The sequence below is a fragment of the Lytechinus variegatus genome, chromosome 14 (assembly GCF_018143015.1).
Source record: "Lytechinus variegatus isolate NC3 chromosome 14, Lvar_3.0, whole genome shotgun sequence".
Taxonomy (NCBI): domain Eukaryota; kingdom Metazoa; phylum Echinodermata; class Echinoidea; order Temnopleuroida; family Toxopneustidae; genus Lytechinus; species Lytechinus variegatus.
In genome coordinates, this window is record NC_054753.1 from 27,077,779 (window position 1) to 27,100,035 (window position 22,257).

At 37.0% G+C, this 22,257-nt stretch overlaps 1 protein-coding gene across 1 annotated transcript; it reads right to left on the reverse strand.

Annotated features, from left to right (window-relative positions):
• Window positions 1-2,384: 2,384 nt before the first annotated feature.
• On the reverse strand, window positions 2,385-20,460 carry LOC121428033 (alkaline phosphatase-like). Its single transcript, XM_041624608.1, has 9 exons — window positions 20,258-20,460; window positions 17,191-17,414; window positions 15,176-15,350; window positions 14,003-14,181; window positions 13,052-13,247; window positions 6,305-6,439; window positions 5,699-5,890; window positions 4,077-4,211; window positions 2,385-2,830 (listed from the first exon to the last, which is right to left on the reverse strand). Exons 1-9 carry the CDS (start codon window positions 20,319-20,321, stop codon window positions 2,556-2,558), a joined length of 1,575 nt encoding a protein of 524 aa, XP_041480542.1. The 5' UTR covers window positions 20,322-20,460; the 3' UTR covers window positions 2,385-2,555.
• Between the last annotated feature and the right edge of the window lie 1,797 nt (window positions 20,461-22,257).

Below are 22,257 nucleotides of genomic sequence, written 5' to 3' on the forward strand. Positions count from 1 at the left end.
AGGACCCGTAACAACAAAACATTGTTTAGGGGTTCATTTCAGGGAATATTTGCCAATAGTATATCGTTTTGTTTCCAATACTTGTTAAGGGTAGGGTTTCACTCGCCAATACTTAAGGGGTGCATTTTCAGAATATGGAAATTACGTGTTTAGGGTGCTTTTCGATATCCCATGGTCCCGCATGGTATCCACTCGTGAATGGAATTGTGCTAATAGAGGAAATAAAATAAATTACAGGAGACAACGTATAATGAAATGAATGAAAACAATGAAATGTGTTATTTGCTGAATATAATGGAGAAATCTGTCACATAATTAGAATTTAATTTCAATAGGTAATTTTTTTTCCAGCTCGCTTTGTTTGCTGGCGACCTTTTTCCCACATTGCTATGTTTTGCCCCCTCAAAATATTTGGTTCAACTGGGTTGAATATAGATGTTTTGTGGAAAAGCTATATATACCCGCGATTTGATTAACTAGCGGCAATCTACAAGGTTTAAATGGCTTTAATATCAAGATGTATAGGGGGCTCCGCCCCGGACCCCAACCACATAGCACTGCGTATGGAAGGGTTGGGCCATGGCCCCAAAAAGTTCTACAAACAAGAACCCCCCAAAAGAAGGAAAGACAAACAAAGGAAAAGTGTAGGATATGATTTTATTTACTGAATGTAATGTCAAAAAATATATCAAAAATAGATTCTCATGATAACGTGATTTTTTTCGCTCGCTCGGGACTTTTATTAAGCAGCTTTTTAGCACATGGACCATACTGCGCCCCTCTTTTTTGTTTTGTCTACTCTGCGCGCTACTGCCGCAAATAATCCTGTTCACAGTGGCGTCAGTACAGATCACAAAAAAAGGAATGGAAAGAGGCTTGAGAAGAGTGAAATATATTCTCTGGATATCATGTCAAAATCTATCACAAAATAATTGGATTTTGTATTAAAAATGTCAAAATTTTGCTCGCTCGCTTGGCTCGCAACTCCTCCTCTTTATTTTTAAAGATGAATTATGCCTAATACGCAATGTCTGGCCCTCTCAAAATCGTCGCCCCAGTCGTCGCCTCATTACACCTCATTACACCTGTTCATATCATGATGTGACCGGGAAATGTTTGGCTCTTGCCCCCCCCCCAGCCTTCGACCCCTGTTCCGCCGCTGGTGGGGGGATGACCGACCAAAAAATTATAATCTTATGGTCATTTTTTTACACGCGATTTTGGCTCCTGAAACGTACTGAATTGGCGAAATAACAAACGAAAACAACAACACAGTCGTGTTTAAGGTCTTTTTATTCTTTTCATTCAATTTTATTTTTTTTATTGCATATAGGAAATAAAATTCGACAACGAAAATCGATTACTTAAACTCATGAAAATATTGACTCCATAAAAAGTCAGGATGAGGAGATTTACTTTCTCCAAATTCAAGAGAACCTCTTTGATCTATAGTTTTCCGGATATAAAAATGAGTAAAATTGTATAAATAAAAAGTATGATTTTTGTTCAAAGACATTTGCACTAAATATCTTATATTTAATGAACAAGGAATATAAATTGAATCATTCATGACTAAAATCTGGGCAATTTCATAGAATATGTACACCCAATACATTATTTGTAGAACGTTCCTGAATTATTATCTGTTTTCTAGTTCTTAACAAAATATGTAATACTTTCAAAATTGGCGTGAGCAGTAGGCCTGTATGCTACCCGAAGTGAAGTAAGAGTGAAGGAAAAGGGAGTTACGCGTAGTTTTTTTTTAATGAAAAAGGCCTAAAGAGAAAAACGGTACACAATATCGTGTAAGCAAGGGAATATACACGTTTATTGGGTAATAAATTACATAGATATTTGCCCAACACTGAGTAAAATTTACACAGCATTTGGCGTTGTTTTATCAAACACACACGGCTGGTGTGGCTCCATCATCATAGGTAGAATGATACAGATATCCACTGCACCGTCTGCACATAATTAGGGGATTTCGACAGTTTGCGACTAAATAGAGATGTGACGTTATAGCTCTTATCAAGTCAAGGTGCGAGTAGCCCGTGATAGCTACAATTACAACATTACATGCACTTCAAATCGTCAAAGGGAATCGATAGCTCATTCCAACTTTCACCCAATCAGTCAGCAGTATTTTCGTGACGTCATAGCAAGGAGCAGATCTATATCGACGTAGTCTCAAGTTGGGTGTCGAAGCTTGAACCCGGCTACATTCTCAAGCCCACACACTGTAAAAACTGCGGTGTTAAAACTGACACCAATTGGTGTTAACAGAGGACCACACCCTGAGGTGTTAAAATTACACCCTGGAGATTAAACATAACACCAAAGAGTGTAAATGTAACAACAAAAGGTGTTGTAATAACACCTATAGGTGTAAGACTAACACCACCAATTTAACACCGGTGTAAAATAACTGGTGTCCTCTATGTACACCGGTTAACACCACCGTTTTTGCTGTGCAGGCCGGTCGCGGATCAATCGGATCGTATATCGGGGTGTGATCATTTCATAATAATATAAAAGCTATCTTGGATGCAGTCTTAAAATAAGTATGTGATCAGTGCAGACAGCAGAGCCATAAGCGAAACGCGAGCTGCACCCGGGATGATGCTCGTGGCAGAATTCATACACGCGTTCGTCGAGTCATATTGGTCATAGCATCCCGCGTAGCGCATCACGTGGGCAATATAACTCTGTTCCTGGACCCCGTGAAAAAGGTGAGCCATCGGTCCGGTGGCATAGATTGCTACATCGTCACCACCGTGGGTTTCTGAGCTGAGTGGTACTATAGCCTCTTGGAGGTAATCAGCATCCTCTATGAATAAAATGATAAAAACAAAAGTGATCAATCGAAGCAGTAAAACAAGGGAGAAAAAAATGGCACTTCTAAGCCTTTCAGTGAAATTTTGCTTAACGCTCGCAGAATTTGAAATTTTAATATCTATATGTGTTTTACATAGCAGGTCTACTGTTTTGGGTAAAAACAAATAATGGGAGAGAGAAGAGGGAAAAATAAACTGCATTCTGCTTTGTAAATGTAATTTGATAAGTTTTATTCCTGGGTTGTCATGTTTTTCAAGCAATCTGCTTATGACAATCCTTCTGCAACTTTAAATGTTAAATTTTCTTTTTTGGTAGTAGATCATATTTGTTTAGAATGACTTTTTTATTTTGTTTTTTCTTTGATTCATACCAAAATCAATTACCGACATATTATGTTTGTTACGTAGTATTAGTATTCGTCACCAGGAGTCGTCGTCGTCGCAGTAGTAGTAGTAGTAGCAGCAGTGTTAGTAGTAGTAGTAGTAGTATAGTAGTAGTATTAGTAGTATAGTAGTAGTAGTAGTAGTAGTAGTAGTAGTAGTAGTGATAGTGGTAGTGGTAGTAGTAGTAGTAGTGGTAGTAGTAGTAGTAGTAATGGTGGTAGTAGTATAGTAGCAATAGAAGTAGTAGTAGTAGGAGTAGAAGTAGTAGTAGTATAGTTATAGTAGAAGTTGTAGTAGTAGTTGTTGTTGTAGTAGTAGTAGTTGTTGTTGTTGTTGTAGTAGTAGTGGTGGTGGTAGAAGTAGTAGTAGTTGTTGTAGTAGTAGTAGTAGTAGTAGTAGTAGTAGTAGTAGTAGTAGTAGTAGTAGTAGTAGTAGTAGTAGTAGTAGTAGTAGTAGTAGTTGTTGTTGTTGTAGTAGTAGTGGTGGTGGTAGAAGTAGTAGTAGTTGTTGTAGTAGTAGTAGTAGTAGAAGTAGTAGTAGTAGTAGTAGTAGTAGTAGTAGTAGTAGTAGTAGTAGTAGTACTTGTTTATTAATGGATTTGTTGATTCGGCAACTGCTGCTGATTGAAATAAAAGGGAGGTTCACCCTAGCAAAAAAGTTTATTGTTAAAATAGCAGAAAAGAATGATAATATTGGTGAAGTTCAAGAAAATCGAAAACTTTGAATTGATGGATTTGACGGATTTTCTTCAAACCTTCACCAATACTTTTGAATATAAATATAGTATTTTGACAACAAAAGTTTGGTCGGGGTAAACTACCCCTTTAATGAGGGAGTTGATGAAGAGTGGCTCACCGGTATCTATAACAGTTAGGTTTGTTCTCATAGTAAAATTCATGTAACTTTCCCGAACTGCTCTGGCACCAGGCCCGTTCAGATAAGCTAAAGTGGTATAGGGTAAATCGTCCTCCCCGTCAGACCCGGATAAACCTAGTGACAAAGAAAAGGGGGAGGTTAAACATAGAAACACACAGACTGTCTCGGTCATCATGAGAAAATTTCACGACATTACACAGATGCTTTCTGGAACGTTGAGACTCTATTGTCAAAAGCCCTTCCTTACAAAGCAGCCTTTGTCGAAAATCGGGGAATCAAAACCGACAAACGACATGCACTACACTGTAAAAAACTGCGGTGTTAAAACTGACACCAAGACCACACCCTGAGGTGTTAAAATTACACCTTAAAGATTGAACATGACACCAAAGAGTGTAGATGTAACAACAAAAGGTGTTGTAATAACACCTATAGGTGTAAAACTAACACCACCAATTTAACACCGGTGTAAAATAAGTGGTGTGGTCCTCTATGTACACCGGTTAACACCACAGTTTTTGCGGTGTACATTTGCAATATTATTTCTCGTTAGCTCCGAACCCTAGGACAATCTGCTGTTCCGGTTCACAAATCTTCGACAATGACCTCTAACCTATTCATTCACTAAACTGCGGTGTTAAAACTGACACCAATTGGTGTTAATAGAGGACCACACCCTGAGGTGTTAAAATTACAACCTAGAGATTAAACATAACGCCAAAGAGTGTAAATGTAACAACAAAAGGTGTTGTAATAACACCTATAGGTGTAAAACTAACACTACGAATTTAACACCGGTGTAAAATAACTGGTGTGGTCCTCGATGTACACCGGTTAACACCACAGTTTTTGCTGTGTGTGGATTCCAGCATAACCAAAATGTTTCTTTTCAGTCTGATTAAATTCCAACCATGAAGGGCAAAAAATAGTGACGACTCACAAATGTCACAGGTATCAGCGTTGCTCAACTCCTTAATTTTGTCTGCAAAAGGGTTTAGTTCCACTAAAATTCGGGTACACCGCGACGCAAAACGCTTATTAAAAAATAGAAAATACATTGTCGATTGCCCTTCATGACAGTGTCCAACCAAGAAGTCTCCGTCGAAAATCTGTTATCAAAACCGTGGTTTCGTCATGGACTCTGGACAACCGACACTTGCAATTTTTCGTCAGGTCCGAAAATTAGGACGAACTACTGTTCCGGGTCACCAATATTTAACAAAAACCTCCCAGCTGTTCTTTGTCATTTGACGGACATTTTCAATACATTTACTGTGTCTTTTAATTCTTTCCATTGGGCGCAAGGGCGGAAATCCAGGGGGGGGGGCACGCCCCTTACCCAAAATAGTAGCGGGGACACAATATCAAATGCACCCCTATTTTTGGTCTTTTATGATGGAAAGAAATACATCATTCAAAATAAAGCATGTATTTTGGACGAGATGACCAAACTTTTTTGGTGATTACCTTCTTCGTTTTTTTTTGTAAAATTTTCTGGCCCCTGCCTGGTCCCCTTACCTTTTGGGAGAGTTTTCCGCCATTGGTTGGGAGCGCGGGGGGAGGGTCGGTAGGATCTTTCTTTATGTCATTCGTATCCTTACCGAGAATCTTATTACCCCTTTCAGGGTATCCAGCAATCCCCATCGTGTGGGCGTGGTCTGCGGTTACTATGATAAGTGTATCACTATCATCCGTCATCTCTAAGGCCTTAGCAACGGCGTCTGACATTGCTATGGTGTCTCCAAGGGCGTTGTAGGCGTTGCCAGCATGGTGAGAATGGTCGATACGTCCGCCTAAAAGAGAGAGAGAGAGAGGGGGCGGGATGGGGATTATTATATGATTTTTTTATAAACACGTTTAATGATCTCAAGCAGAAAAAAAATAATGATTTATTATCATTGCCATGATGATTAAGTTTATATATTTTGTTAGATCACGTGACTCATTCAAAGATTGACATTTTTAAAAGCATTTTATATTACAAAAAAATATGGGGCAGCTGCATGCTCGTATATGACGTCACAAATAAAAAAAAAGGAAATTCTATACTAGTAACTTTCTGATCTTTGACTGATTTTCATCAAACCTTCACCAGTATTTTTTTCTGGTGTTTTTGCAACAAACTTTTCTTTCCATTTAATCAGAGGGCTTCCGCTCAGAAAGAGCCTTCGTAGCTTTATAAAACACAATATTAGTAAGTGAAATACCTTCAACAGCGAGGAAGAATCCCTTTTCTTCTCTTTTGAGGATCCTGATAGCTTTTTCCGTCATGGCAGCAATACTCGGATCATTGCCCTCTTCGGACTCGCTGGCATATCTCATGTGAGACTCTTCGAAGAGGCCTATAGTGGGCGAGAGAAAAATAAGTCAGGATCATAATCCTGGAGGTGCCGTGGCCGAGTGGTCTAAGGCGGCTAGCTATACATAAAAAGTCAGTGGTTCGATCCCCGGCCGCGGCACCTACGCCCGTGAGCAAGGCATTTAATGTGCAATGCTCTTTTATCCTGCTTTCAAATAAATGGATATAGCTATACAGTGCGTCCCAGAAAAAACGAAACCGAGATTTAGCGATGATTTATCATAACTTAATCGTAAATAAAATAGACAAATGACCTACCAATTTAAAGCTTAGAATCTCCTCTTTCATCTGATATTACTTAGATAATTCCTCATTCACGCATGAGTGAGCAAAAACAATTTGAAGAAAGGACACCAAAAACTCATTTGGTGGGGGGTATCTGAATTTCAAAAAGAAAATCACATGACTAAAAAGTTCAATATCTGCTCTTTTCTTTGATACCTTAATCACAGAAAATGGTCAAGAAGTAAAAAAGTTATGATCCCTCGAAACAATGCTTGTATTTCCATAATTTCATTAAATAAACGTATTTTCACCGGTTTCCCACAGAAGCTATCTCACGGTAACAAAAGACTTAATGCATGGCTGATCGTCAACAAAACGGAATGTCGAGTGAGTTTGAACGCTAGCCTGTAAAACCTCTTCATTTTATGAAATTATTGAAATTCAAGCCTTATTTCAAATAACCAGAACTTTGTTATTTCTGGACCATTTTCTGTAATTGAGGTATCAAATTAAAGAGCAGATATTGAACTTTTCAGTCATGTGGTTTTCTTTTTAAAACCCAGATACGGCCCGCCAAATGAGTTTTTTGTATCCTTTCTTCAAATTGTTTTTGCTCACTCATGCGTGAATGAGGAATTATCTAAGTAATACCAGATGAAAGAGGAGATTCTAAGCTTTAAAATGGTAGGTCATTTGTCTATTGTATTTGTGATTAAGTTATGATAAATCTCGGTTTCGTTTTTTGTGGGACGCACTGTATAGTCATTATTGGTAACTTGGTGTGCACTTGCTTTAAAAAAAATATATATCGTTAGCGAAAATGACAAGACTGAATAACGATTCCCCACTAGAAAAATCACAGTCTCTCATGGTGTGTTTACAGAGTGGAACACAATGTGAAATCACCTTCACACTGTTAAATTTGTGAATCACATATGCATAAAGTCGACCATGTGAACAAGCTGTGGACAGTTTCACGGTCGAGGTTTCCACAGCCTGGAAATATCTTCACACTGTTAAATCCAGGAGGCGCGCTGGAACATTTTTTTTTTTTTTTTGGGGGGGGGGCAAAATCCCGAAGGGGGCACAATATATTTGACAGCGTGAGATACCGAAGCGATCGAGCGGGATAGGGTGTGGGGGTGGACCCCCCCCCCCCCCACGGTAAGGACTTTGTGTAAAAATTGAGTATATAAGTTGCGTTTCTAAGAGCATTTAAAAATAAATTTCTTGAAATTCAAACATAGAATTCACTACAAAAGACTAGAATTCACTTCGAAAGACTATACTCACAATCTATGAGAACCTATGAAATCTACGCGCAAAACGATCGCTTCGGAATGTGTTTTTGTGTCTGATCAATTAAATTTCCTATATTGACTCAAAATACCAGAAATTACATTTTTCATGCAATATCTTTTCAGTAATATTTATATGTACATTTACATACACGGACAACGCGAGAGAGCACAATCATAAGTTTCAAGTAATTCCTGTCAGAACAAGGAGTGTATTAAGCGGAAGAAGCGCAACAACAGAAAGAAAATAATAAATTCTAATGAATGTCTTTTCAAGTTCAAAATGTCATACTGTTCTGACGTGGCAGACGCCGATAAGCACTTAAATACCCATTCTATGCAAATTTTATTTATTTATTTATTTCCGTTCAAACAAAAGATATAATCCAAGTACAGTGTAATACATGTTCAAAATAATACATACTCAAAATAATACATATAGTTTTATAACATTTCATAACACATATTGAAGATAAAATTATCTGAACGGAGGGACTTGCCAAGAAAAGCAGAGCTTGTAAAAAAAGCAAGTCCCCAAGAGACGGGTGGGAAACGAAATTAAAATACATAATCTACAAAATACCAAAAACAGAGCGTATAAGCGACAACAAAAAGTGGAAAATAATTTGGATAATAATTGGAATGACAAATCACTTCTGACATCAGCATTGGAGATAGTCCCTGATTATGCATGCATGGGCAATACATTTCATATTTTGTAACTGAAGGAAAAAGAAATATGTCAAGCTTAATTCTCTAATAATTTAAAACTTTTCTGAAAATCATTAAAGTTTAAAACATTCATTGCTCGATTTATGTGTTTCCTTTGACATGTTTTGTATGGCTGGGGAGCACTTTTAGATGACCCCTTCAAAATCTTCTTTTTTCTTTACATATATTCTGGGGAAATGTGACCATAATCATGATAACTAGGAAATGAGGATTATGAAATTGTAGGAAATATTCATTTGTAAATAATCATGAAAAAGGGATGGTCCGGGCTGAAAATATTTATGTCTTAATACATAGAGTAGAATTCACTGAGCAAAATGCCGAAAATTTCATCAAAATCGGATAACAAATAAAACAGTTATTGACGTTTAAAATTTAGCAATATTTTTGTAAAACAGTCGTCATGAATATTCTTTAGGTGGGTTGAGATGATGTCACATCTCCACTTTCTGTTTTCTTATGTTATTACATAAAATCATATTTTTTCATTATTTCATACTTGTGTGAATAATATGTCTCTCTTATGATGAAATAAGTTGCAGCAATAAATATCTAATGCACTAAATCGGATGTCAATCCAATTTTGCTAGTTCTTGGAGGAAAAAAATTGAATAAACCTATTTTCATATAATAAAATACAAAAGAACAAGTGGAGATGTGACATCATCAGCCCACCTAATGAATATTCATGACGACTGCTTTCACAAAATATTGCTAAACGTTTAAATTCAAGTACTCCTGCTCTGCATTCCATTCACCGGCTCAAGCTAGCATCTTCTCATTTATCCAATAATCCAACTACTCAAGCCTCTTCAACTCTTTAACCTTTTCTGTTTTACAGTCATTTTCAGATTCCATATGTTGCTCGAGTAAGTTCACGCGCGTTAGTGATATCGGATCCGGTCTGAGCGTTTGTTAGCCGACACAACCAGCATTGCATTGGTGAACCACTTTCAATTTGCCTTTCGGTTTTAGTCTGAAATATATTCATTAAAAGGTTAAACGTTATCACACTGTAATAAGATGGAAAAGGGGCATCTCAAAGGTATGTTTCATAGAGGAACATTTCCGTCAAAAGACGCGAGGCTTACTATGATTATGTGATTGCCCCGTCAGGGGCGAAATTTTTTCATTTTTGACAATGGAAATGACAATTTTTAGGCAGAAAAGTGCCTTCATCGTTTACTTTTGTCCTTGAATAATTTATCATTTTTTTCTTTAGGGGGGCACATTGGGGGGGGGGGGGCAAAATCTCGTTTTGCCCCTGTTGCACCCACAAATGTAATAACGCCCACAAATGTAATAACGCCCACAAATGTAATAACACTTTACCCACAAATGTAATAACGCCCACAAATGTAATAACACTTTACCCACAAATGTAATAATTTTTGATCGCCCACAAATGTAATAATGACTTTACCCACAAATGTAATAAATTTGAAGGGATTTTCGGCGAATCCGTTCTAAACTAAAATCCTATAGTAATGCGTTCATATTGCACAAAAGTCCATTTTTTCAGACCAGGTTAATAAAACATCAAAGTACAAGTCCAAAGTCTTTCTTCCAGACCCGGTTGTTTCAAAATTATGATATAAATCCAAAGTCTTTTTTCCAGACCCGGTTGTTTAAAAAACATAACAAAAGTCCAAAGTCTTTTTTCCAGACCCGGTTGCTTCAAAAATTATAATATAAATCCAAAGTCTTTTTTCCAGACCCGGTTGTTTCAAGAATTTTAATAAGTCCAAAGTCTTTTTCCTGACCTAGTTATTTCAAAATTTATAATATAAGTCCAAACTAATATACGATAATGATATTTCTGTGGAAAAATGGGAATGGAGCTTAGTCTTTTCTCCAGACGCAGTTAATTAAAACTGGTGGAATTAATGTCTTTGTTGTTGTTTCAACTTATATGGTGTATATTGTGAATATATGCACTACGAGTAAATTGAGAATCAAGCGTAGTCTTTTCTCCAGACCCGGTTACCTGTTATTTACACATTATGAATAACATTTCAAAAACAGTATAAAGACCCCATAATCTTATTAATGCTGGATATAGCGTAGTCTTTCAGCCCGACCATTTTTTTCTTAAAAAAAAACGCTAATAGTAAGAATTACAAAAAATCAAAGTCTAAGACCAAACAAACCTTCAACCTAAGAATCTGTTTTAAAAGAGGTTTAGAGTGTTGTTATTATTCCAGACCTAAAACAGTCACGAAGAAAAAATCTTCTTAAACATACGACCTTTTATTCTTATTCTCGTGGAATAACACGAGTTTTAAAACGTACTCTTTCCTCCAGACCCGGCTATTTAAAAAAAAAGTAACTGAAAAACTTCGAATCTAAGACCAAATTTCCAAAGTTTCACCCAGTAAAAATATGTCTTTTTTAAAATAATACTACTACCCCTACAAAACATTGTAATAACGCGTGGGTAAAGCAGACATCCTTTCTCCAGACTTGGTTCCTATTTGAAAAATAAAATAGTTTTTACAAATATTCTAAAGCGAATACCCAGTAATCTAATTACTGTGGAACCACAAGAATACCGATTGTCGAAGATCGACTTTCCTCCAGACACAATTATTTCAGGAATAAAAAATCAATAAAAATCAACCCCCAACAACGAATCTAAGAACCAACAATCCTCCAAATTAAGACCATGCATGTAGAAAAGCACATGTTTAGAGCGTTGTCTTTATTCCAGACCCGGTGATTTAAAAATGATTTAAACAATCCTAACAACAAAAGACTCATATTCTTATTCTTGTGGAATAACACGAGTATTATGCTTAGTCTTTCGTCTGGACCCGGTTTTTTAAAAGATAAAGAAATATTGAAAAAAATGACAGCTGAGACCAATCTTCAAAATTAAACCCACTTAAAATGCTTGGGCTTAGAGTGTTGTCTTTACCCCTCACCGACGTATATTATAACTTTTGAAACGACCGGGTCTGAAAAAAAGACTTTGGACTTGCATTATAATTTTTGAATTAACCGGGTCTGGAAAAAAGACTTTGGACGTATATTATAATTTTGAAACAACCGGGTCTGGTAAAAAGACTTTGGACGTATATTATAATTTTGAAAAACCGGGTCTGGAAAAAGACTTGGACTTGTACTGTAATATTTCATTAACCGGGTCTGGAAAAAAGACTTTGAACTTTTGTGCTATATGAACGCATTACTATATAGGATATTAGTTTAGAACGAATTCGCCAAAAATCACTTCAAATTTATTACATTTGTAGGTAAAGTCATTATCACATTTGTTGGTAAAGTGCATTATTACATTTGTGGGTAAAGTGTTATTACATTTGTGGGCGTTATTACATTTGTGGGTAAAGTGTTATTACATTTGTGGGCGATCAAAAATTATTACATTTGTGGGTAAAGTGTTATTACATTTGTGGGCGTTATTACATTTGTGGGTAAAGTGTTATTACATTTGTGGGCGTTATTACATTTGTGGGCGATTATTACATTTGTGGGTGTAACAGCCCCCCCCCAAAAAAAAAAATATTTGGGGGTGCCCCCCCCCCCCGCTTCCGGCGCCCTTGGTTAAATCTGAGCATAATAACTTTACGTGTGAATCATACAGTCACACAGTCCACTGAGCACACTGTGAACAAATTGCCTTGACACTGTGTTCTTTTCAGCAGGGATACATCGCTCTTTTTCTCTCTTTCTAATATTTTGGTTGGTAGAGACTTTTTTACCGGATTGCTAAGAGAGCATGAATGCTTGGAAGCAAGCGACCAGAGGACCGACGCGACGGCCCTCTCCGAGGGATCTGGTAATGAGGATCAATGCCATACCAAAGGGCACTAGCGCGCCAAGTGGGAATCGAACCAAGGGGGAATTTCATCAATATTTTCGTCCGACAAGTTGTCAGATCTGAAAACTTTCCTGGATTCTGATTGGTTGAGAAGCACTGTTACTATAGTAACTTCGGATAAACAGGACTTGTCGGATAAAACGTGCGACAAGTCCTTTCATGAAACGGCTCCCCAGGTCGCCGGAATCCAAAATCCCTGCTCATGCTCCACCGACTGAGCTATATCGCGCCTCCCTTACATTTTCCACTCATATTAGCACACAACCCCCCCCCCCCTTCTCTCCCGCTCCCTTCTCCTATCCTATCTCTCTCTTGTAATTTCTCCCTTGGAATTATATTTCGTAATTGATTTTAAATTGAATTCTCAATAAAACATGTTGAAAAATTGTATACAAAAACATATCTATGATGATTATAATTGTGAACTTATGATACTTTCCCAGTGCTGCCTTTGGAAGACAAAAATAGATCAAAGGGAATTGAAAGGGGAAATACTCGCCAAAGAGATAGTCTGTGGTGCTCTCCTCAACCGCGTCAAATTGTTCCTTATTCCAAACGTAGACAGCGTTGTCCTTGCCATCCCTCCATTCATCAGTAAGATTTCTCCCGTCTATTCGGTATCCACTTTTACTTGGATCTTCGGGACTGGCTTCAGATGCATTGTAAAAGTTTCTTCTACCTCCTCCAAGGATTACCTTCAAATAACGACATGATTTCTTCATTGATGATAAATGATGATGATTATGACGATGATGATGAACGATGATGATGATAATCATTGGCGGCGGAAGCCAAAAATTTTAGGAGGGGACAACAAAAAATTTTTTGACAAGCAAAAAAAAAAGGGTTCTCAACCCAAAAATTTTAGGGGGGACGTAGGAAAATAAATTGACAAGCAAAAAAAAAACAAAAAAAAAAAAACGGTCATCAACAACAATTTTAGGGGGGGGGAACCCCCTCATCAAATTTAGGGGGGACACGTCCCCCCGTCCCCCCCCCGCTTCCGCCGCCTATGATGATAATATGTTTGTTTGTTTTTATTCATTTCAATACCGAATTAAACAAAATGTTTTCAGCCGTTAGACCAGGGACGCAAGAGGGAGATTTAGCCATTGTTTATATTACAATAAAACAGAAAGATTATAATGATAGTGATAATGACGATGATCCATTTTGCAGATGGGGTGACACATGTCCGAATTAAAGAACGTGTATGTTTGAAAGCATCCACTATAATAATACTTCCCAATGCATTTAAAAACGTTTGCGTTGTATATCATGAATTCTTCAAATTATCAAAATAATCTGGGAGAGGCATGTTGGCCCCCAGAAAATGTTCACAGATGGGCAATATAGCCCCCCCCCAAAAAAAAAAAGATCGACGCCTCTGTGTGGGCCTATAAGCCTTTGATTTCCTTTTGCGGTTAGTATGGGGTTGAAAAAAAATCACCTTGATAAATGCGTTGTCTTCGATGAGTTGGAGGGCGATGTCCTTACAGCCCAATCCGTCTTCATTATCTTCGACAATGTACTTATCCGATTCCCAATTTCTACTGGCTGAATGTGAGTACGTGGCACCGGGCGTGGCATGGGTGATGCGAGCTGTACTTACGATACCCGTTGCTTTCCCTGTAACACACAACATATTTCTGAGAAGGTGTCAATTTTGACTCCGAATGGCACCAGCTGGGAGTCAACGCTGTTCGATGGGAGTCAAAATGACTCGTTTCTGAATAACTTTTAACTCTGAATTGTATTGAGATCGGACTCTGAGTCGCTATAGCTCAGGGTAGATTTTTTAACTACATGTATGTTCGGAAAAATGACTCTCTACTCTTTGATGACCCCCCCCCCTTTCAATTTGAAATAAGTCTTTCGGCGTTCATGGACTATCCTGTCAAATATTCCTCAAATTCATTGTATCTCACATCACCTGTGATATTCTTGACGAATAAAATCAATCAATAAACACAACCCAGACCTTGACTTTACTATCAGCATCTCAGCTTGGTGTGCGCATGCTCATCGCAAGCGTTGGCTCAGTATGCGCCCTCCACAAATGCCCATCTCCCTTTAAAGAAATATACGAAAAAGAAACCAATAAGAGATTTTTTTCATTATTCAAAGCATTTTTGTTTTGGTAAGATGCTGTAAAGAGTAAAATTGAGAAAACATTTCAGAAATTCTCTTTCTAAGAAATCAGTTGTTGGGAATTAGAAAGTTCGTTTTTTTCAAACCAGATTAGTATGGATACTATAGAATGGGATTATTTTTTTTTCAATCATGCCTGGAATTTCCTCTGATCAAAAGTAATTACTACAGCCATTTTATGGGGGGGGGGGGGTAATTGCCAAGAATAATACTCTGTTCTTACTAAGGAAAATGATGCGTGGGGAAGCTATAGACCACTAACATGCATATGGGGCTTTCCCTAAAAAAAGATATGCAAGGAAAAAAATGGGAAGAAAAGATTATAAAAAGAGGGAGAAATGTGATATAATTTGTTGAACAGTGGGTAAAAATTCAAATTAGATATTAATTAAAAAAAAACAATTTTTTTCGCTCACTTCGCTTTCTAGCGAATATAGTACAATTTTGGCTCTTTGCACTTAGATATAATTACCGAGATTATGGGCCTGAACAAGAACGGAGTCGACTTCGCCACCCTTGCCGCTCTCGCAATCTTTGTATTCGACGCGGTCGTCGATGCCCAAGACTCCTGATTTTGTCTTCACGCCTGAAAAGAAGGCTGTCGCTGTTCCGGCAGAATCAGGCACCTGGGCATCGGTGTTGTACGTCTGTGATCGAAAGATGTAAATGGATAAGTAAGACCTCTTAAAATTTCCTTTCAACCATACACTGCAAGAACTCCGGTGTTGATTTAACACCAGCCCGGAATCTATTATGTCCACACCAGAGAAGTATTGAAACAAAACCAGTTTGGAATCAAACCGATGCTGTTTTGATACTAAGAACACCTATCTGGTGTTAGACAAAACGAAACTGGTGTTTTAACACTTCTCTGATGTGGACCTATACATTCCGGGCTGGTGTTAATTCAACACCACTTTTTTTGCAGGGTAGGACACATTGTTAGAAATTGAATGTGTGTTCTGTCATTTAAAAGAGAACAAGAGCTCTGAAAGACCTAGGCAAGCTAGGCCACAAAAGAATTGCTTGACCTTACAAAGGTCTTCCAATTAACTTTCAAAGATGTCCGAGGTCTTACACAATTCCTGATAGACCTTTCAGTGATCTTCTTGGTCTCCATAATCTCCAAAGCTTTTTGAAACGATTCAAAACAGTCTTGTATTTTGATGGTCTTTCAGCAGTCTTTCAGCGGTCTCTTGATGATCTTCCAAAGTTCTTATCAGTCTTTCTATGATCGTTTGACAGTCTCTCGAGAATTTTGCGGAGATCACCGAAAGACTCGTAAGAAATCATTGTAAGGTCATTGAAAGACAAATCAAAGATCTCTACAGGATTAGTCTAAGCCCAATAAGACAAGAAGCATCAGTCAGTTTTCAGAGTTCTTTGATGGGTCTTTCGGGGCCATTCCACAGAGATGACAAATTTCAGTGATTTTGGAGACCGCGACCTTTCCGTTTTTTTGTCTTTCAAAGGTCCTTCTAATGTCTCCTCATAGAGATATATACTTAATAACATACATCTCTATGGGTCTCCTGTATATATGGAATAGGCGCCATAGGCCTCCATTCCAGAACTGAATGCGAATGAATAAAAGACTCATCTTATAAAAAACAGTACAAGAAAATGAAGTTGGAAGAAAAGATTGCAGGGATATACACGATGGCTCATGGTCTGAAGTCAGGTTTAACTTTGGCCATGGTCAAACTTTGTCAAAAGTATGGATAGCTAAAAGTTTAAAAACTGCGTTATGGTTCGTTTCTTTCTTCATATTCTAATGATAAAGAGAACCTATTTTTCAGTAATCATTTCCGGTTAGTTCTTAAAGGTTTGAATGTCATATGAGATGATCATAATACCTGTCACAAATGGCTATCCATAGTTTAAAGCCACACTTTAGACCTGGGGGGTGTTTCACAAAGATTTAAGTATGACTTAGAGTCGCACTTAAATGTCTAGTTGCGCGCAGTATAAAAGGCATGACAGTATTGGTCAGATCATGCCAAGAGGACGCGCACTACTGCGTATTGATCAATAAGATTGCGCGTTGCATATCATGTACGCGTCGACATTTAAGTGCGACCTAAGTCATACTTAAATCTTTGTGAAACACCCCCCAGGGCCCTGTTGTACAAAGAGTTATGATTGATCCATAGTGATGTATTGATCCGATCAATCGTAACTCTATGGAAATCTATCAGTGTCATAATGTTTTCTACGAAAAAACTGCACAATGTCCTTTTTTATGCAAAGAGAAGAGCAGTGAATCTTCAAGAAAACAATGAATGTATAAATATACATCACAGCTAGAAATTTTTTTGAACAAACATGCATAATAGATGTTGACGTTGCTGGCCATCCATAGTTACGATTGAAGTATCAGTCCTAGCTCTTTGTACAACAGGGTTCTGAATTCAAATGAAAATTCAGAACACATGCCATGCAATGAAAGTACATTAAAAGGCCTTTCTCCACGACTAGACTCCTCACCTTTATCAATCCCACATGTGGGAATGTTTCCCAGGCTAGGTTATTCTCCTCCCCGGTCTCGCCCCTGAGTTGCCCCTGTCGAATACGGGCTGCGGTTACCGTGGGTACACTCATTCCATCTCCCAGGAAGAAGATGATGTTCTTTGCCTCTCCGATGTTCAGCTTCTGTAGATCAAGAGCCCGGCTGATGGCTTGTCGAGCTTGGCTATTCCAGAATGCGGCATCTGGGATCAACGAGCAAAAGCGGTTAGTACGATCACAAGAAGAGGGAATTGGGGTACTAGACTGGTTCTTGACTCCTTGAAATTCTTGATATCCAAACTTGGTCATTGTTACTCATATTTTGACCAGGTTTTTTTTTAGAGTCGATCAGACTGTTTTTCCCTTGATCCCATGCTCGACAACGCTGAAAATATATGCATTTATTTGCATAATTATGTTACCCAGCAGATTTTGGTTCGGTCATAAATTTCTTATAAAGAACGGCTATGCGAACGCCGTACGAACGATTTTCGACCATTTCGTAAGACATGCTTGCATAGTCACACCCTTTAATTCATTATACATACATTGTTATTCTAATACTAAACATTTGTTCTGAAAATAAACATTTCTTTTGTCTGACTCTCGCAGTGTCAGAGTACATATAAACTTTGAATATTTACATACGAATGTTTATACAATACAGCCTATATCTTGGATGACTATCGGCATGTTTATATAAAACAAACTTTCGTGTTCAAAACGTCACTTGCCGTGGAAACGATGGCATCTTTCGTGTCCGCGCTGCAAGATCAGTGATAATACCTTGCTAATAACACCCACACAACCCGCATGCAGTCGGATTTTCCTTCCGGACCTGCATGATGTAAACGCGGTAACGACAAGGAGGTGGCAAGAGTTAGCACGGAGGCATCACGTTCTCATGAAGAAGCTACACGCTAAAACTGCGGTGATGCGGAGTAGAGGGTGAAAGCTGAATCTACCCTCCTTTTCGGGGAGTTTCGTGTTACCGACTACCGCGCCAATCCGCGTTAGCGATGTGTTCAAAACGTGTTGAGAATGTAAATCACATCGCGTATATATATATATATATTTTATACTAGAAACTCCCGAGCCTCAGAAATTACTATAAAAAAACATCACCCATACAAAATTGGTCTGTGTTGACTATATGGGTATCGAAGGCATAATGTACAACTCACAAATTCTGTTTTTACTTTAAAAATGACACTAAAATATCAAGTCATTTTTGAAGAAATGTATATTTTTCCCATGACGACTTGTAAAAAAGAATCTGACTCTGACCGTGCTAACCTATGGAAAAACGTATATGGAATGAAAACCCGGCAATTAGGCCTGCTTTTTTTACTGCAATCATGGCATAGCGAGCGAGGGAGTTGTCACTTTTCTGTCATTTTTTAGTCATTTATTTTGAGATGTGCACAAATAATTTTAATTATCTTTTCAAGCATCGACAAATTTCGTATTCCATATACATTAGCTTTCAAATCTTTACCATCATGACCATCGATTTCCTTATTTTCCTGATTTCAAAGTCATTCTATTATCATCTTGATTGGTATAACTGAAAACAGACAAAGTTACGATGCGAGTTATAGCCCGTCGAGTAAATATTCCTATAGTTTCCTTGCCATCGCCCAAAGAATCCTGTTGATCAAGGATGTCAAACAAATTTACTTTAACAAGATCGTCTTCCCAAAGATTGAATAAACCACTATTAAATATTGCACTTTGATACGAAGATCATGACATGCATGTTGTTAGTATTTTGAGGGATGCCTTGGATAACAAAATGCATTTTGTTTTCATTGTGAAACGCCGGTGCTGTCATCTTGTATCTGGAATAAAATAATCACTAATTCATCAGTCACAAGCCAGTTCTTCTTTAAATTAAATCGATATTTCCCATATTTCAAACGATTTTATCAATTTCACCTTGTGATAGTTTCATTCGTCAAAGTTAGAGGTAATAGCCTCAAATATAATTCTGAAGTATCTTTCAATCGTCCTACCCGTTGTCTTTTCAATTTCATTTGACTAAAACTAATAAAATGATATAAGTTTTGTTTTAAATTTCTCATACTAACAAAATGAATCTCTCTACCACATACCACTGATCACTAATATTAACACCCTCATCTCTTCCCATCCATTTTATGAAGTATTACTCTTATGCGCTATTTGGCACCCATTATCTTGGTATATATGATCCCCTCTTCGTAAATTGGGGCGACCTTCTTCATTTATCATCTCACTTCTGACAAATGAGTAAATTAGTGTTGATTAAACACTGCAAAACGCTTTCAAAATTGTCATGTTGTTTAAGACCGTCACACTAACAATTGTGTATTGTGTAAGGATTGTTAAAAGTTGTCTAAAAATTAAACAAGATGTTTAAAAAATTAACAACCCCCCAAAAAAAAGAATTTGTTGTAACGGTCTTAAACAACGTTCATATTTTTCTTTGAATTACTGTGAACAATATCGAAATTTGTTCGTTCTCATATAATTTTTTTTACTATGATTTAACACATTTTAATTATTTTCAATTCTATTGCAATATTGATAAGTACCACTTCATTTTCTTGAAATTTGTGCCCTTTGCTTAAACGACGGGGAATAGTTTTTAAGGCTTGCACACAACGCTCGGTCGTAATGATATTATATTTAGTTTTATTCTGTCTCTCATATAAACCCCTTGCAACACTCTAAATACTAACATTTACTCGTTCGCTTCAATCGCTCCCACAATACATGTATCATTAGGTCGAGTCGTAAAGTATAATGTTTATAATTAAGTATACTTAAAAACTTGAAACATCAATCGAATGAGCATATCTAACATCTTTTTATGTTACCCTCGGTTTTTTTTTTTGAAAAAGCCCTCCAAATTTGTTGAACTTCATTTCAATATACTGACATCACCCCTCCCATTGCTCGGACCGGATTTTACACCACTGACAAAGGGCGTCATATGCCTATAAAGTTCTATATATGCACATAAAACATTTATAATAAGCTATGTCATGTTTATGCGACTCACCTTGCCCGTATACAATGCTCAGCGGCGCCAACAAAAGTATAACAATTGAACATTTCACCTCCATTATTTCTTAATTAGAAGAGGCAATAGCTGTGCTGATAATAATCCTTCACAAACTCGGAATAAACCTGACGAAACCGTACCCTCTTAGATTATTTCTTGCTGTTCTTACGCCAACCATGTGATTGCCATAGAGGGAACATGCACTAGGATACTCCCTTTGTCATTTTGTTTGGTCTTTGATACTATTATGTTCAGTCACATCGGCGATACCTAGTAGACCGATCAAATATATTACGCTATTCCGATAGTAGAACCCTCGGTCGGTTTGGAGTCGGCTGCTTTCGTGTGACCACACAATTGAGAGAATAGATACAGAGATCAGAGTCCTGTGTTATATAAGGCTATTAATCTAACACGTCGAAAAACCAGTTACGATTAAGAAGCCAACATTAGATATTAACCAAAATGGTAATGACTTGATGTTGGTAGAAACCCTACGTTAATAATTGATATTCTGGGAATAGTAGTTTTATACAGACCAAGATCCAACCCATAAAGTCTGTTATAAAAGTAAAATAAGCTACAAGCAAAATAAAAAATGCCCATTGATAAACATAACGAACTTTGTTTTTTGTTCTGTAACATTTTGAATTAATCTATTGTGCACATATTTTTTTAGTTTGCTCTCGTTGTATATATCTGTATATTTAATTTGCATTTCAAAGGGCCATGATAAAAATTAAAATTTGTGCTGATTGAGCTACCATTTTTAATATGTGACATAAATAGATAAATAAATAACTAAATGAATAAATAAATTAATTAATAACTAACTAATAAATAAATGAATAAACAAACAAATAAATAAATGAATAAATAAATACATATTACATAAATCAATTGATTAATTAATTTATAAATTTTTCTAAGTACAAGTACCTACAAACACCAGGGATATTAAAATGCACTAACATCTAAGTAAAAGTTTCGTGAATATAATTTCTACATTTACGAAAACTTCCCGTGAGTTGATACAACTTAGAGGCAGTAGATAATTGCCTTCAATTAATTTTGATGGAGTAAGTACAACAAGATTCTTTTACAGTGCTAGTGGGGGAAACCCACACCCTAAGTTTTGTTATTCTCACTGAAAAAAAAAACATACACAGAACATTCAAGCAAAAACACAGAAGTTCAAGCAAATAAAGGCTGGGCAAAAATCAATTCAAGAATAACAAAGTATATTGTTTGTTTAATTTTTTGTGATGTCCCACGCGAGCAACGCCCCCGAATGCCATGTAATTTAGATTGTATATATAGTTACAGTATGTGTCATCTTCACAGAATATAGAGAACTTTTAAAGATCTTCACCACGAGCCTTTGCTTTTACGATCTTACACATTTTGTTATAAATAAAAACATATATTTTTATTCTTCATGCATGACAAACTGATTTTCGTATATGAATTTATGTTTACAAAAATTGTATAAATTGTGTGCAAAGGAAGAAAATTAATGTTGATTGAATTGAGTCTACCTTACGCATCAATTCGTGGAATTTTTACAATACGATACATTACAAGTTTACAACCATACCATTTTCAAGTGTAAAGGACCTCGGAAAACTTGATCAATTGAAAGAATGAGACAACAATCTCAATCAAATTCACTTAACTGTAAAACTTGGTCTGCTTGAGCACACAGGCGTTCCTGCTTACCATTTGCTTTTAAATTGCACTATTAAATGTACGATTTGTTTTTAATGCAACTTTACAACCTAGTGTTATTCCAGAAGATTTTAAGACAGCAAGAATTACTCCTGTACATAAGGGAGGATCTTTTGATATTGACAATTATAGACCAATTTCTGTGCTTCCAGTCCTGTCTAAAATACTAGAGAGAGCAGTACATGATCAATTGTATAAGTACTTATATGTAAATGATCTACTTGCAAATTGTCAGTCTGGCTTCAGACCGTCTTATTCCACTGCCACTT

Coding starts and splice junctions, on each gene's coding strand:
- LOC121428033 (XM_041624608.1), bottom strand. CDS start 20,321: ATGGAGGTGAAATGTTCAATTGTTATACTTTTGTTGGCGCCGCTGAGC. Junction 6,440..13,051: donor CACCACAGACTATCTCTTTG/GCGAGTATTTCC, acceptor CGCCCACTATAG/GCCTCTTCGAAGAGTCTCAC. Junction 4,212..5,698: donor AAGGGGTAATAAGATTCTCG/GTAAGGATACGA, acceptor CTTTGTCACTAG/GTTTATCCGGGTCTGACGGG.